This window comes from Phoca vitulina, unplaced genomic scaffold (assembly GCF_004348235.1).
Source record: "Phoca vitulina isolate PV1807 unplaced genomic scaffold, GSC_HSeal_1.0 scaffold91, whole genome shotgun sequence".
In the NCBI taxonomy this organism is placed as follows: Eukaryota; Metazoa; Chordata; class Mammalia; order Carnivora; family Phocidae; genus Phoca; species Phoca vitulina.
In genome coordinates, this window is record NW_022589794.1 from 2,382,282 (window position 1) to 2,395,781 (window position 13,500).

Here is a 13,500-nt window from a genome sequence, read left to right on the forward strand (position 1 = left end):
TATCTTTTTTATTTAGAAAAAACTCACAGGAGCGGCATTAGTGAATCAGGAAAGTCTCAGTATCTTTACGATACTTACTATATGTTGTCACTTTGTTTTCAGGTAAAAGCGCTGCTAGAAATACGCAAATGGTCCTGGTGTTATTTTGGCCTGGTCAGCACTGTTGTGCCTTCTGAACAAGAGTTTAAGACATATTCTCAGGATGAATTTCATTATTTGTAACTAGTTAAAGGACTTTTAATAGCAATCTAATCGGTTGCTAATTAAGCTCTACAAATAAATATAGAGTTCTCAGTTCATGTGTGTATTACTTCATTTCTAAAAGCCTTTGAGGTGGTATTTGCTAGAGTGCAGTTGTATACAAAATAATACTATTTTATTTGTTACTTAGATTTTATTTTTTTTTATTTTTTATTTTTTTTTAAAGATTTTATTTATTTATTTGACAGAGAGATAGAGAGAGAGAACAAGTAGGCAGAGAGACAGGCAGAGGGAGAGGGAGAAGCAGGCTCCCCACCAAGCAGGGAGCCCGATGCGGGGCTCGATCCCAGGACCCTGGGATCATGACCTGAGCTGAAGGCAGCTGCTTAACCAACTGAGCCACCCAGGTGCCCTGTTACTTAGATTTTAAACAATCATCCTCATTGGAGATTACTTTTCGGTGCTTATGATGTTAGAGAAAATGGATAATTGTAGCTCTTTGACCTTACCCTACTAATGCTATCTTTTTTTTTTTTTTTTTTTTAAGATTTTATTTATTTGGGAGAAGGAGAGAGACAGAAGGAGCAGTGGGGAAGGGCAGAGGGAGGGAGAAGCAGGCTTCCCGCTGAGCAGGGAGCCCGATGCGGGACTCGATCCCAGGACTCTGGAATCATGACCGGAGCCGAAGGCAGATGCTTAACGACTGAGCCACCCAGGCGCCCTCAAGTTTATACTTTAAAGACTGCAGTATGTTTCCCAGTAGAATACTCAGGAAGACAGTGTAAGAGAAAGCAGAGTCATTCTGACAGCAAGAGTCCGGGGGCAGGGGGTGTTGGGGTGGGGGGTGGACCACAGCGAGGAAGGCGGGAGAAGAGAGGCCGGCCCTCCCTGCCCGTGTCTGTGATGAACACAAGTTGTTTATTTCAGTGACATCCAGTGTTTCGACCTTTTCCTGTGGACGCCTAGTCCCCCAGCACCGTTTTTGGGAAGACTTTCCATCCCCTTTGGGGGCTGTGCAGCCTTGAGGGGATGACTGGGCGGTGTGAGCGTGCGTCCCCTGGGCTCGGCCTGGCTCTTGTCATCTTCCCACCCGTACACGGCGCGACACCGCCCCAGTGGCCCGGCTCCGTCCAGGGATGCCGAGTCTGCCCCTCCTCCTCCTCTCTCGACACTGTGCTTTCAGTTCACGGACTTTGTATTCCAGATAGTTTATTTTTCAGTTCTGGCATCTCCATTTGGTTCTCTTTCTTAATAGTTTCTTCTTTCTCTTGTTCTTCTTGCAGTATGTTTTCTTTATGTCCTTGGGCATACTTCTTAAAGCCACTGTCAGATCCTTGCTGCTAAGTCCAGCATTTGCGTTGCGTGGGGTTCGTGTGTATGAACTGTACTCTGAGTATGGCTCATGTTTTCCTGTGTCTTTGTGTTTGGGAGAGATTTTGGATGTCATGAATGAGAGGCTATAGGGACTCCGGTTTCTGTTACAGTCTTCTGAAGAGTATTGATCAATTCTGCTTTTGTAGTTAACGTGACTGAATTTTAGTTCCCCTGAGGTAGAGCACCTGAAATCTTGGTATGCTTCTGTTGGCCTGTGCTTGGAGTCTGTGTGCCCGCTTTAGGGGGCAGCCAGAGATTCGGGAGAGAACTTGGGGCCTCCCTGGGTCCAGCCGTCTCCTGGGGTGATTCCCCCTTCCTTTGGGGTGGTTTCGTGCTCTCTGTCCTAGTGGTCTTCAAGCCAGTGAGGCTCTGTGTGTCTGGTTCTGGGCCGGTCCACACAGCACAGGCTGGGGCCTGCCGTCACGCCAAATGCCGTGAAGCTGTAAACCTCTCCTCTTTCCATTCCTTTCTTTCAGGTGTCCAGTCCCATTCTCCAGAGCTCATGTCTGTCTGGAGTATGTGCAGTCGAATAGGAATCACTTGGCCATTACTGGACACAGAACCCTTTATCGGTTTCTTTTATTAAAAAAAAAAAAAAGCTTTCTTTTGATTATAAAAGTATGTGCTCATTGTAGGATATTTGGAAGATCTAGAGAAGTGTACACACGCGAATTATAAATTACCTATAATCCTATCCCCAGAGATAACCACTATTCACATACCGTGTGTATTTCAAATCATTCTTTTCTTTCCTCCCTCCTTTCCCCTCCCTCTCTTCTTTCCTGCCCTCATCTTCACTAAACATAGATAGGGGTGCTTGCTTTCCCCTCAGTCAGTCACTGCACCTGTCCCCATGGGGGGCCCTGACCTGCGGTGTGGCTGGGGTGCTGGCGGAGAGGCACCCCCCGGGGGCACTTACCTGGTGTCGGCGTGTGTAACTTCGGCACTTAGAGAGCCTGGCTAAGTAGAGTGGACAGAGTGGGACCATGAAAACAGTTAGCAGCTAGTGCTTGGTAAACGTCATTCTTAGCACCTAGCAGCCCCGCAAGGATGGTGCAGAGATGCGAAGGCGTGGGGCGCCCCGACTCGGCCACTTCCCGTGTGTGCCAGAAGCTCTCCGTGTCAGCGGTGCACGTCACCTGGATGCGTGTGACCCAGCATCACCCAGCTAGGTGGGGTGCTCGCTTGTCACAGGTGACAAGTTCATCAGATCGCTGTCTGCCAAGTAGGGCTTTCGTGTCATTTTCCAGGAGGAAGAAATTGTCCACCTTTCTTTTTCTTACTCAGCTTTTGTGTCTTGGGGGGCAAGTGATGACAGGCAGCGTGACTGACAGGGAGGCTCAGCTGTCGGATTGAGGACTGGTGTTTCCCGACACTGGCCAGTCCTGTGCCTTTTCTGTTCATTTCTGAGGGAATGTAGATCTGCACTGATAGGGACTCCATTTAAAACCAGAGTAAGATCTTTCACGAGTCCTTTTTTTTTCCTCCAGAGGTAAGTTAGAACTTCAAGTTCTTTATTATATATAAACATACATTACGTGCATTGGGCAGATAACATTTCTCCAGTCAGAGAGTAGGGAGGCCAGTGTGTGGAATAATCACGATAGTTTAGTTCATACCCGTTCTTGTAGGGCACCTACACGGTCAGAGTCTCATGTTTTCCTTTTCCCTTTCAGCAGCCAGCCCTGGCAGGGGCCCTTGTGGCGGGGGCCGGCAGTGTGGGAGAGACGGACCCCTTCAAGAGGCAGCAGGCGGGGACCCCGGCAGGTACGCCCTGGAGCACCGGCCCGAGTGGCCTGAGGGGACATACAGCGTAGCGGCCACATGAACGCTGACGTGCTTAGTTTTGGTGACTTTCTTTCCACTTTGAGAATTAATTGTTTTGTGCTGATTCTCAGCTGAAGAGAACATGTGTGTGGCTGTACGTGTGTGTGCTGAAGGTAGAAGTTTGCCCATTGAGTGCGCTGGCGGGCTCTTAGTCCTCATGGTAGGATTGAGGGTAAAACTGCCTTATTTTTCAAGTTGTCACTCATATTTTTTAAACTGAATTTTTTCTTCAAATTATAAAAACACACATTTTATGTGAAAGATGTGGGCAGTCGAGGAAGGTGTGAGTCGAGTCTCCCTCTGCTTTGGTGTTCCCTTCCTGTTCCCCAGCCACAGAGGTAGCTGCTGCTGACGTCTGCGTGCCGGACCTCCTGCCCGCAGGCTTGCGTTGTTCCACGCGGTCATTCTGAGGGAACGGGAGTGCGCTTCCTCTGCCCTGTTCTGTCGCCAGCAGTAACTTCCTAGGCCGCCTGCTCAGGACCACAGTCTTCCTGACGGCTGTGCATTCCTCGAGCACATGGGGGTCCTTCCCTCATCACACCCTCGGTAGTCCTTTTTGTTACCACCTTTTTCCGTGAACACGGGATTGAATTCCTACTCCCAGATTTTTTTTGACATGTTTGTCACCGTATCTAAGGGAGAAGCTCCTAGAAATGGAAGTGCTCAGTCAGAGTACATGGGGGACGCACGTGGCCCTGCAGAAGGGCCAGCCCTTCTTCAGTCCCATCTACAGTTTCTCGTGCTCTCGTGTTTTGGCCAGTTTATGAAGCATGATCACTCTTCTGGTCTTTGTTGATCTGCTGGGTAAACACAGGTCTTCTGTTGTGCTGTGGAGCTCTTCAGTTTGGATGAGGTTGCTCGGTCCCTTGCCTTGTCATTAACTCTTTGTGACTCTGTCCCTCTGCTCAGCCATTTCTGCTCTTTGCCCGTTCTGTGTGTCTGGTTGCTGGCACTTCTCACGTGAACTTGGAAGACTTTTCCACGTGGCAGCCCCGCCAGGCTCTCGCCCACACGTGTGCTGCAGACACCGCAGTCTCCTGGGGTGTCACTCGCCCTTGCTTTTGTATGAGGCTGCTTCTTACAGTTGCGAAATTTTAATGGAAAGAAATTATCAACCTTAGCTTTTCTGGCTTCTGGATTTTGGTTCACATATGGAAGGGCCTCCCTGTTCAAAGACTATAAAAACACTGACACATGTTTTTTCTACTACTTCTGTGGTTTTGTTTTTATATCAAACTGCACCTTTTCTGAAAATTATTCTAGAGCAGTCTAAGCGGCCTCGGCTTGAAGTGGGCCACCAGGGGGCAGTTTTCCAGCACCCGGGGGCGAATGCAGGGGTTCCTCTTCAGCAGCTAATGCCGACAGCTCAAGGTAAGGCCCAGCGCAGCACGGGCCCTTCTAGCTCAGAAAGAGCGTGTGCAGGGAGAGGCCTCGCGGCCCGGCCTCTGGCCAGCACTGGCACGGTCGCGGCAGGCGGTCAGAGTGGCTTCTGGGGCTGGGGCCTGGCTCTGAGCTCCGGGGCGGGCAGGGAGAGGGCCTGTGCGGGAGCCGGGCCTCTCCTTGTCCTTGGGCTCCCCTCCTTCGCTCGCCTGCGCGCTCGTGGTTGCTGCCACGCTCGGGGCGCTGGTTGCCGTGCCTGTTGTGCTTGATGCGAGCTTGCAGGGGCCAGGCGCCTTTCTGTCCTTCTTTGTGTGCTCATTTGTAACATCAGAGCTATCGTAATAGGAGTTTCCGCCGGCAGAATTTCCCGTTGGAGTGTGTGATGGCTCTGAGTAACGGGTCTGTGACGAGCACCGGGACGTGAGGTCGCCGTGTGGTACGGTGCTCCGGGCCCCAAACTCAGCGCTGCTGGGCTGTTCCTGTCTTGTAGGAGGGATGCCTCCCGCCCCCCAGGCCGCTCAGCTCGCCGGGCAGAAGCCAAGCCAGCATCAGTACGACCCGTCCACGGGGCCGCCGGTGCAGAACGCCGCCAGCCTGCACACCCCGCCGCCGCAGCTGCCCGGCAGGCTGCCCCCGGCCGGCCTCCCCGCCGCGCCCCTGCCGCCAGCACTGCACTTTCCTCAGCAGCCGCAGGTGGTGGAGCCTCACGCGCAGCTCCAGGTCCCGGCGAAGACGCAGCAGCCAAACGCCCCCGTCCCCGTGCCCCCACCCAGCCAGCTGCCCGCTCCGCCGCCGCAGCCCGTGCCGCAGGCCCTGCACGCCCCGATGCCTGGGAAGGCGCAGATGCAGGCCGCTCAGCTCTCGTCCCAGCCGCAGGTACGTGGTGGGCGCCTGTCCTGTTGGTGAGCGACAGAAGAAAAGCCGAGCTGTACGCTGCACGCCGCCCCGCCCTCCAGGTGGCTTGCTGTCCGCTTGGAACCAGCACGTCGCCCAGCGTTCTTTTGTCCGGCTCTGTAGCCGCAGTTACGTTGTGGAGACGCCAGCGAACAGCACAGGTTACTTGCTGCTCGTGGTTTGGCGGCTGTGCAGAGGCCGGCGTGGCCGTTGTCCCAGCTGACGCGTCCAGTGATGCGGGGCGGGTGGCAGGCGCCCGCCCGCCAGTGTGCGAGGGGGGCTGTGGGAGTGCGGGGCTGCTCTGGGCTGCATGGCTAAGCGAGCCAGTGGGGACGCTTGTCCACGCCCGGCCGGCTGCTGGGCCCCCCACGGACGCCTCCCCCTCCTGGGCGCTCTGCGACGCCCCTCCTCCCTCCTGAGTGCTGGGAAAGTGTACAGGGAGCTGCTCACCGTTCCTAAGGAGCAGTGAGACCCCGAAAGTGAGTGCGAACCACCGGGAGCCCCCAGGGACGGCAGGTGGTGCTCTCAGAGCATTGTCTTGGCCTGTGCGATTGAGTCAGCTGGGAAGGCTTCCCCTCTCTCTTGCCGTTTCCCTCATGAACAAGGGGCTTTCCTAGGGGGGCTTTCAGGTCAGGGGCTTTATGGCTATTTGAGATTGATGGCGAGCTTTGACCTTGTGTGGTGGTGGGGTAACCGCATACTTGCCCTGTGCGCACCACATACGGGGCCGCAGGCACTGTGGGGAGACTTCATTGGCATCGTTTTATTTTCTCTGCCCGGCAACCCTAGGGTGTAGAATCTTTATTATCCCCATTTTACCATAAAAAGACCCGAGTGGCTTAAGTAACTTGGCAGGATCATGCAGCCCGTGGCTGGAGGAGCTAACTGCGCCCTGACGGATTCTGGATCCTTCCATGCAGGTCTGCGTGGCCGCTCTGTGCGTACCCTGGGGACCCACCACCGCTTTGGTTACATTTTTATGGAAACAGTCTGTTTCCAGTACTTTGTCTCATTGAGCCGCACAGCTGACTTCAGGCAGCACCGGCGTTTTGCTTGGGTTCCTTTACTTGCCCTTGTTGTTGAAAGGATCAGCTCCTTACAAAACCCATGGAAACCTGTCCCTCCTAGATTGGGTAGGGCTGGCAGACGTTTCCTGGGAAGGGCCCCAAAGAGGGGACGTGAAAACGCGTCAGGCCTGCAGGCCACGAGGTCTCCGCTGCCCTCACTGAGCTCTGCTGTGGATGGCGAGCAGCCCCAGAGGACAGAGGTGAGGGCTCTGGCCAGGTGCCACTGGAGCTTTCTCCCAAGAGCGGGAGGCCGGCCGCGGTCGGAGGAGACGAGGTGAGGGGGCGGCAGAAATGGCACACCGCCTGGGTACAGAGAGTGTTTCTGTCGGTGTCCTCCCCGGGCTCCAGGTTACAGACGTGCCTTGTACGTTGTGGGTAGCACCTTGGCTTCTCTGCTCTCTGCCCCCCGCCCAGCATTCCTGTAGGAGCTCAGCTTTGTCCACAGTCAGGGTGGAAGGCGGTCCCCTGCTGTACACAGAGTTTTAACCTGACAGACTGCCTGCCGTGAGAGGGGCACGCGGAATCGGTGTTCACTTTTCAAGGGAAAGGTACAAGATGAGCATTCGGTATTTTTCAGTTAAGAAGAAGCTTATGCAGTTACAAATTCTAAAAAATAATTTAAACAGGAGAAACAGCTACAAAAAGCAAAAAACAAGAAAAGGCTTCCATGGGATAAGACGGCATATGAAAGCCGGGTTTGTGACGCACCCCTCGTGCCGCTTTGTGGAGTGAAGGGATGCGTTACACTTGGCGGGCGTGGTCGGGCAGGTGTTCATGCGCTGTGTGCGCGTAACTCCTTTGCTCCGCTGCGGGAGGGGCTCCCCTGTGCTCACCTCTGTGGGCGACGCGGTCTCTGGCATGTGGCTGCACGAGGGGGGCTGAGGTCTCCTGTTCACTGCCGGCCTGTTTTCTGCCTGCCAGACGGTGGCGTCGACAAGAGCCCCCGTGGACCCTGCCCAGCCCTGTCAGCGGCCCCCGCCAGCGGCCTCTTCTACCTCGTCCGCAGCTCCTGCCGGCGGCTCGGGCCCGTCACCCGCACGGGTCTCCGCGGGGAATAGACCCTCCTCGGCAGCCAGCAAGTCTCTGTCTCCGGTCACCTCCCGGTCCCCGGGGGCAGCCGTGTCAGCACCCCCAAAACCACAGAGCCCAGCTCAGAATGCCGCCCCGCCCCAAGACAGCTCTCAGGATAAGGTGGCAGAACAAATAGCACTGGTAAGTGCACTTGGAATGCCAAGAACGTTGTCAAATGTGCTGTAGTTTGTGAAGCTTACTTGATTTCAGTTTCTGCAAAGGATGCAGTAGTTTAAAACCAAGCACTCGGTAATGAGGACAGTCAAACATGGTTTCTGATCAGTTAGAAACCAGGGTTACAGCCGGGAAGCCTCTCCCATCCTGGTGGAAGTGGGCTTGTGGGGGGCACGTGCTTTCTGTGCTGACCTCACAGGCGGTGAGGCCCGGGCTGCAGGGCGGGGCCAGGAGGACTGCCGAGGCCGGTGTGGCCGTGGCCCGGCACCCCAGTTAGCGCTTGCCGTTTGTGGGGTGACTAAGCAGTTGTTTAAATTTCATGGGGGGAATTAAACATAGCAAGACCGGTACGGTGTTGCAACCCTAGTGTTCCCTGTTGTCTGGTGCTCACTCAGGGATAATGTGTGGCCTGTCCCTGCCCTTCCCAGTGGTTTTGGAGCAAGGGCCAGGCCTGTGTAGTTTCCCTTGTAAGTGCTCTGGTGTGGACAGTGGCCTGTGTGTTCTGTCTGTGCTTTGGAGACGGGGTGTGGCCATTGCTTCCCCTGCTTCTGGGGAGGGGGGCATGCCTGCCGACCTCTCTAGGGCCACTTTCGAACTTTGTGTCCAGTCCTGTCTTTGTTACTGAGGCTTCCCGAATTTGGGGTCTGAACTAGTGGAATGCACTTACTAATCACGTGGGGACGCACCCCACCCCTGTGCTCCTTGCAGGAAAACCAGATCCATCAGCGAATAGCAGATTTGAGGAAAGAAGGCCTTTGGTCCCTCAGGCGGTTGCCCAAACTGCAGGAGGCCCCGCGCCCCAAATCGCACTGGGACTACCTGCTGGAGGAGATGCAGTGGATGGCCACAGACTTTGCCCAGGAGAGGAGGTGGAAGATGGCCGCGGCCAGGAAGGTGGGTGAGGCACGCGCGGTGGCACTTGTCGGCTCGTTCACACTGCCGGACGTGGGAGCGTCCAGGCCAACTCGGAGGGGTCTGGCTCCGAAACACGAAGAGTGCTCTGGCACTGTTAGGAAGTAAGTGTGCGGTGTGGTTTGCTTGTGAGGGGCTGTCTGCAGAGCTCCGGTGTGGACACTGGGGGGCAGACACGTCCTGCATTTTGGTTCTCCTTCTTGCCAGTCTCTCCTGGCGGTTGGAAAGCCTGCAGCCCCCAGACCCAGGCTGGGGCCGGGGTGTTATCATGCAGGAGCTGAGGAGGTCAGGGTTGGGAGGGAGCAGAGAGGCTGGTCGGCTGGTGGGCAGCTTGGGGGCCCGTCCTGGGCCTTCAGGCTGCCCACTGCCCTGGTCTTCTGTCCAGCTTCCCCCCAGTTCTGGCTTAGGATTTGTTTCCTTCTCACTGGTCCCAAAGCAGACGCCCAGTGCTGGGGAGCCTCTAGCAGATGGCACTGCCGCTACTAGGAATGCGGAAAGGGACAGAGTTCCAGAAACCTTAGGTCTCAGAGTACGAAGCAGCTGTCCTCATGTACGTGTAGATGGCTCTGGGCCCTGCTTCTCTCACGTCACCGCACCACCGTCTGTTCCTCACGGCGGAGCTGCTTTCTTTTCATTTCCCGTGCTCTCAGGCCTGGGGAGAGGTCCCGTGTGCCCTGCTGACCACCTCCCTCTCTGAACTCTGCTTTCCCTATGTAGGCGGGGGTCTTAAATCAGATGCATGGAATCCAGAAAAACCCGATTGCTCCTGAGGCATGCTTTTTTTGTAAAGGAGGATGGTCCTGAGCATGTGGGCACCAGGTGGACAGGGCTCGGCAGCGGGTGCTGCCCTCTCCTGGGAGAGACTGCAGACCCCGAGCAGGAGGCTTTGTGCCAGGGGTGTGGTTGGACCAGGATGAGGCCCTGAGGAGTCTGTGGGAGGGGGGCCAGCCACAGTGTCCAACAGGCCCCCCAGGGAGCTTCTCCCCCCGGCGTGGGGGCCCACAGCCAGGCATGCTCAGGCTCACAGCCTGTCTGTTTCCAAGTTCCTTCTCAGCACCTTTTTGAGGACTGCTGGTAGGATGTAAGAGCACAGGTCCTGGAAAGCGGCTTGGGATTTAAAGGAAAAGCCTTGGAAACTATGAATCGTCCCACCCGACAGTTTGCGTGCCTAGCAGCAGGTCAGTGCATCTCACTGCATTCATGCGGTGCAAGGGATGCCTGTTGAAGGAGCTACTCTGCTTGATGAAAAGGTGTTAATCATACGTCAAACGAGGAGAGACAGTTGTAACACAGTATGGTATACTCTTTGGAGAAAAATAAGCGTATTTGGTAAAATGACCATTTGTAGAAAGTCAAGCCGGGTGGTGCTGGTGTGTGTCCTGCGCCCGCCAGGCCGACGAAGGTGCAGCCCCTGCGCATCGCGCACTTGCGTCCGCCTGCCGCAGCGCGGTGCCAAGTCCGGCCTTTGGTTCCCTAGCTCATCAGGACCGCGGTGCGCCACCACGAGGAAAAGAAGCTTCGTGAGGAGAGGGGAAGGAAAGAGGAGCAGAACCGACTGAGACGAATCGCTGCCTCAACCGCCAGAGAAATAGAGTGTTTTTGGTCAAATATTGAACAGGTAAATCCTGGAATTTGCACGGGGTCCTGAAAACCTAGGCTGTGCCTTCTGCCCGTGCCTGGCCGAGAGACGCGCTAGCCCAGGCAGGTCGCGCCCGCGGCGGCAGCTGGGAGAGGCGCGTGTGCCCGAGGTCCTTCTGTGCTCGTGTTTGCGCGCGTGGCTGCGAGCTCCGTGCGGTTGGCGAGGGGCCGTCCAGTGTTTCCTTCGGTGTGAGCGCTAGGCACGGAGGGCGGCTGGTTTCCTGCCGCGCGTGTCCTGGTGCAGAGCATGCCCCCCGCCCAGCCCCCGTGGGACTCGGGTGGCGCGTGGTGCACAACACCTGACTACCTGCCAAACCGAGACTTTCATCTGAAGTGACTTGAAGTGACGTTGTCCGTGACGTCCATCCTCAGTGACGTCTTTATTCCACTCTTTGTACTCAGGTTGTGGAGATAAAACTACAAGTAGAACTGGAAGAGAAAAGGAAAAAGGCCTTAACCTTACAGAAGGTTCCCAGGAGAGGTGGGATACGTTTTTAAAAGCCTTCATGTTCCCGACGGCTCTTTGGCCTCCCTGCTTGCCCGCAGCTACCCGGGGGTGGCACCGGGGCTCTTGCTCGCCCCACCGGGCTCGTGCTCTGCCCGACGCCACGCTCCCCCGCGCAGCTGCTCAAGCTGTGTGCCTCAGCTCGCTGAGGTTTGCTGGCACGAGTCGGCACCCCAGGCTCTCTGATCGGCTCTGGGGCCGTCTCGGGACTGGGGCTCCTGTCCCCTGTGGCCAGTGCCGGACGCTGAGATGAACTCCCGCAGGCGTCTGCCCCCCGTGGGGCACTTCGGTGGTCGGAGCACAGCCTCGGCAGCACCTCCCCATCACCGGACACCGTGATGCGTGCCAGGCACCGCAGGAGCGGCTGTCGTGGGGCGGGGGGCATGGGGTGTCTCAGTCTGTTGGTGAGGGGGTGGGGGCGGAACGGTGGGCTGTGCCCAGACTCACACACCCGGGAGGTTGTAGAGCGCGTAGAAGACGCACGTTGCCAGTTAGCTCCCCGGTCCCTCTCCAGATCAGAGACGTGTGGAGAGCTGCCAGAGAACTCTGTAGGCTCGGGGCTGGCGGTGTGTTGCCGCCCCGGTTCCCAGAGGGGAGGAGGCGGAGCTCACGCTTGCTGTCTTCCTCCCGTGAGGAGGTGCCCGTGGGGCGCGGCCTACACAGGAGCTCCGGTGAAACTGAATCATGTTCCTTGTCTCTAGGAAAAGAGTCGAGGCCTAAGGGGCTTGACGCGTTGCCAGAAGCTTTCCTGGTAAGTTGAGGACTACTGTACTAGGTAAGAGGGAAACCGTGGAGAAGACACGGTGCCTGATAAAGCAGGGTCCCTTTCTTTGTCTGGAGAAGCGTGTACGTCGTCCGTAGCGTTCTCCTCCGTTACAGAGTCGGTTTACTCTGGGGAAGAAGCTTGGTTCTTAGTGTTAGGCTCCCATAGGGTGTTGATCTGGGGACAAGGGAAGACATGGTGACTGGACGTAGTCCCACCTGCCTGCTGCCCAGCGCCTCTCCTGTACCTGGTGGCAGTGGGGGCTGGCGTGTTTGTCCCGGGCTCGCCACTGCCTTCCCGGGAGCGTGTGAAGTAGACGTTTCTGCTTTGGTTTCCCATTCTGTGTTTGCGAGTTTTGTTCTCTGTTTCAGGAGTCGGGGTTGTCTGGAAGGAAGAGGAAAGCTAGCACGTCTCTGACTGATGACGAAGGTCTGTCTCCTGGTACTCTCTTGCCGTCTGCAGGGCGGGCTCTCTGAGACTCAGGCCCAGTGCTTGCTCCATGCTGTCACGGTGCCTGCTGGCCCAGTGACTTGTGTCGTCGGGGGCCAGGCGCCTTGGGGTCTGGGAGGGGGTCTGCAGAAACGAGCCAGACTGTGGAGGAGGGAGAGCACAGGGCCGCTCGTGGACATTTTGTTTGCGTGGAGGAGTCAGCAGGGGAGGGTGGAGGCAGGCAGGAGAAAAGGCGTAGTCTGGTGGCAGGGCCCCCGGGGGCAAGCGCTTGTGCTCAGATGGGGGGCAGGCCGTAGCTGGGCTGGCTCTGCCGTAGGTTGCCGGTGGGTTTTTCTCACCCAGAGCCACGTCTCTGCTGGAGGTGAGGTACGGGGTGCGGGGCCAACCTAGTTTGAGGTGGTGGTTGCACAGGACGGGAGCCAAGCTGAGGGAACGGCATGCCGAGCAGGTGGCTGGGGCCCCTGACGTGGGCGATGACAAAGTCCTCGTGACCCCGGACAGCCTGCTCCTGGGTTTTTCTGCTGTGGGGTCAGCAGGTGGATGAGAAATTTGACATCACTCCGTGTTCTGCTGGAGTAGGTCCGTCGTGTAAGGAAGAGCCAGGCTGTGTTTCACACCCTGCTCACTTAGTACACCCGCACTTCCAAATTTAACCGGAGAAACAAAAAGGTCTCGTTGAGCTCTCTCGTAGCTGTGCAAGTCAGTCTGGAGCCTGGTAGTGTTTCATGAGCAGTTGAGAAGGCGCAGTGAGGTCTGTGTCTCTGACGTCTGGTGGTGACCGTTTCAGTGGAAGACGAGGAGGAGACCATAGAGGAGGAAGAAGCTAACGAGGGGGCCGTGGACCACCAGGCAGAGCTGTCCAACTTAGCCAAAGAAGGTAGGCTATGAGCGTCTCACTGGAGATGCTCTTAGGAAGCGAGTGTGCACACAAGAACGTGTGACATCTAAAAACCCGATACAGTCCTCGAGCGCTGGTGTCAGGGCCACACCGGCAGTGCAGGACAGAGTGCGTGAGCGCCGCGTGCTAGCCGGTGACCTGCCCTGGTGGCTCGTTTCCGCTCTGGCTGCCTGCCACTTAGCACGGCCCGGCGTGCCGCTGGGCTCGCCCGGGGACACGGCATCTAAACGGCATCGCGCCCTGGCCTTGCCGCTCCTTCCCTCGGCTCTCCTGGCCCCGAGCTTCGTCCGGCGGTAGTCGCTGCGGCTTCGCCAGCCCTCACTGCTGAGCTGCGTTCCAGATGTGA

General features: G+C 56.6%; 1 protein-coding gene across 4 annotated transcripts in view; it reads left to right on the top strand.

Moving 5' to 3' along the window:
- The window catches only part of EP400 (E1A binding protein p400), a 97,160-nt gene that overhangs the window by 22,186 nt on the left and 61,474 nt on the right, over positions 1–13,500 (top strand). For 3 of the 4 annotated variants that reach the window (XM_032396306.1, XM_032396305.1, XM_032396307.1), the window contains 10 exons: positions 3,252–3,342; positions 4,666–4,773; positions 5,273–5,658; positions 7,665–7,955; positions 8,697–8,882; positions 10,378–10,518; positions 10,941–11,019; positions 11,745–11,794; positions 12,178–12,235; positions 13,044–13,133. In XM_032396306.1, the coding sequence (XP_032252197.1) occupies positions 3,252–3,342; positions 4,666–4,773; positions 5,273–5,658; positions 7,665–7,955; positions 8,697–8,882; positions 10,378–10,518; positions 10,941–11,019; positions 11,745–11,794; positions 12,178–12,235; positions 13,044–13,133 (1,480 nt within the window). The remainder of the gene's footprint in view (positions 1–3,251; positions 3,343–4,665; positions 4,774–5,272; positions 5,659–7,664; positions 7,956–8,696; positions 8,883–10,377; positions 10,519–10,940; positions 11,020–11,744; positions 11,795–12,177; positions 12,236–13,043; positions 13,134–13,500) is intronic. The other variant, XM_032396308.1, reaches the window with a different exon arrangement.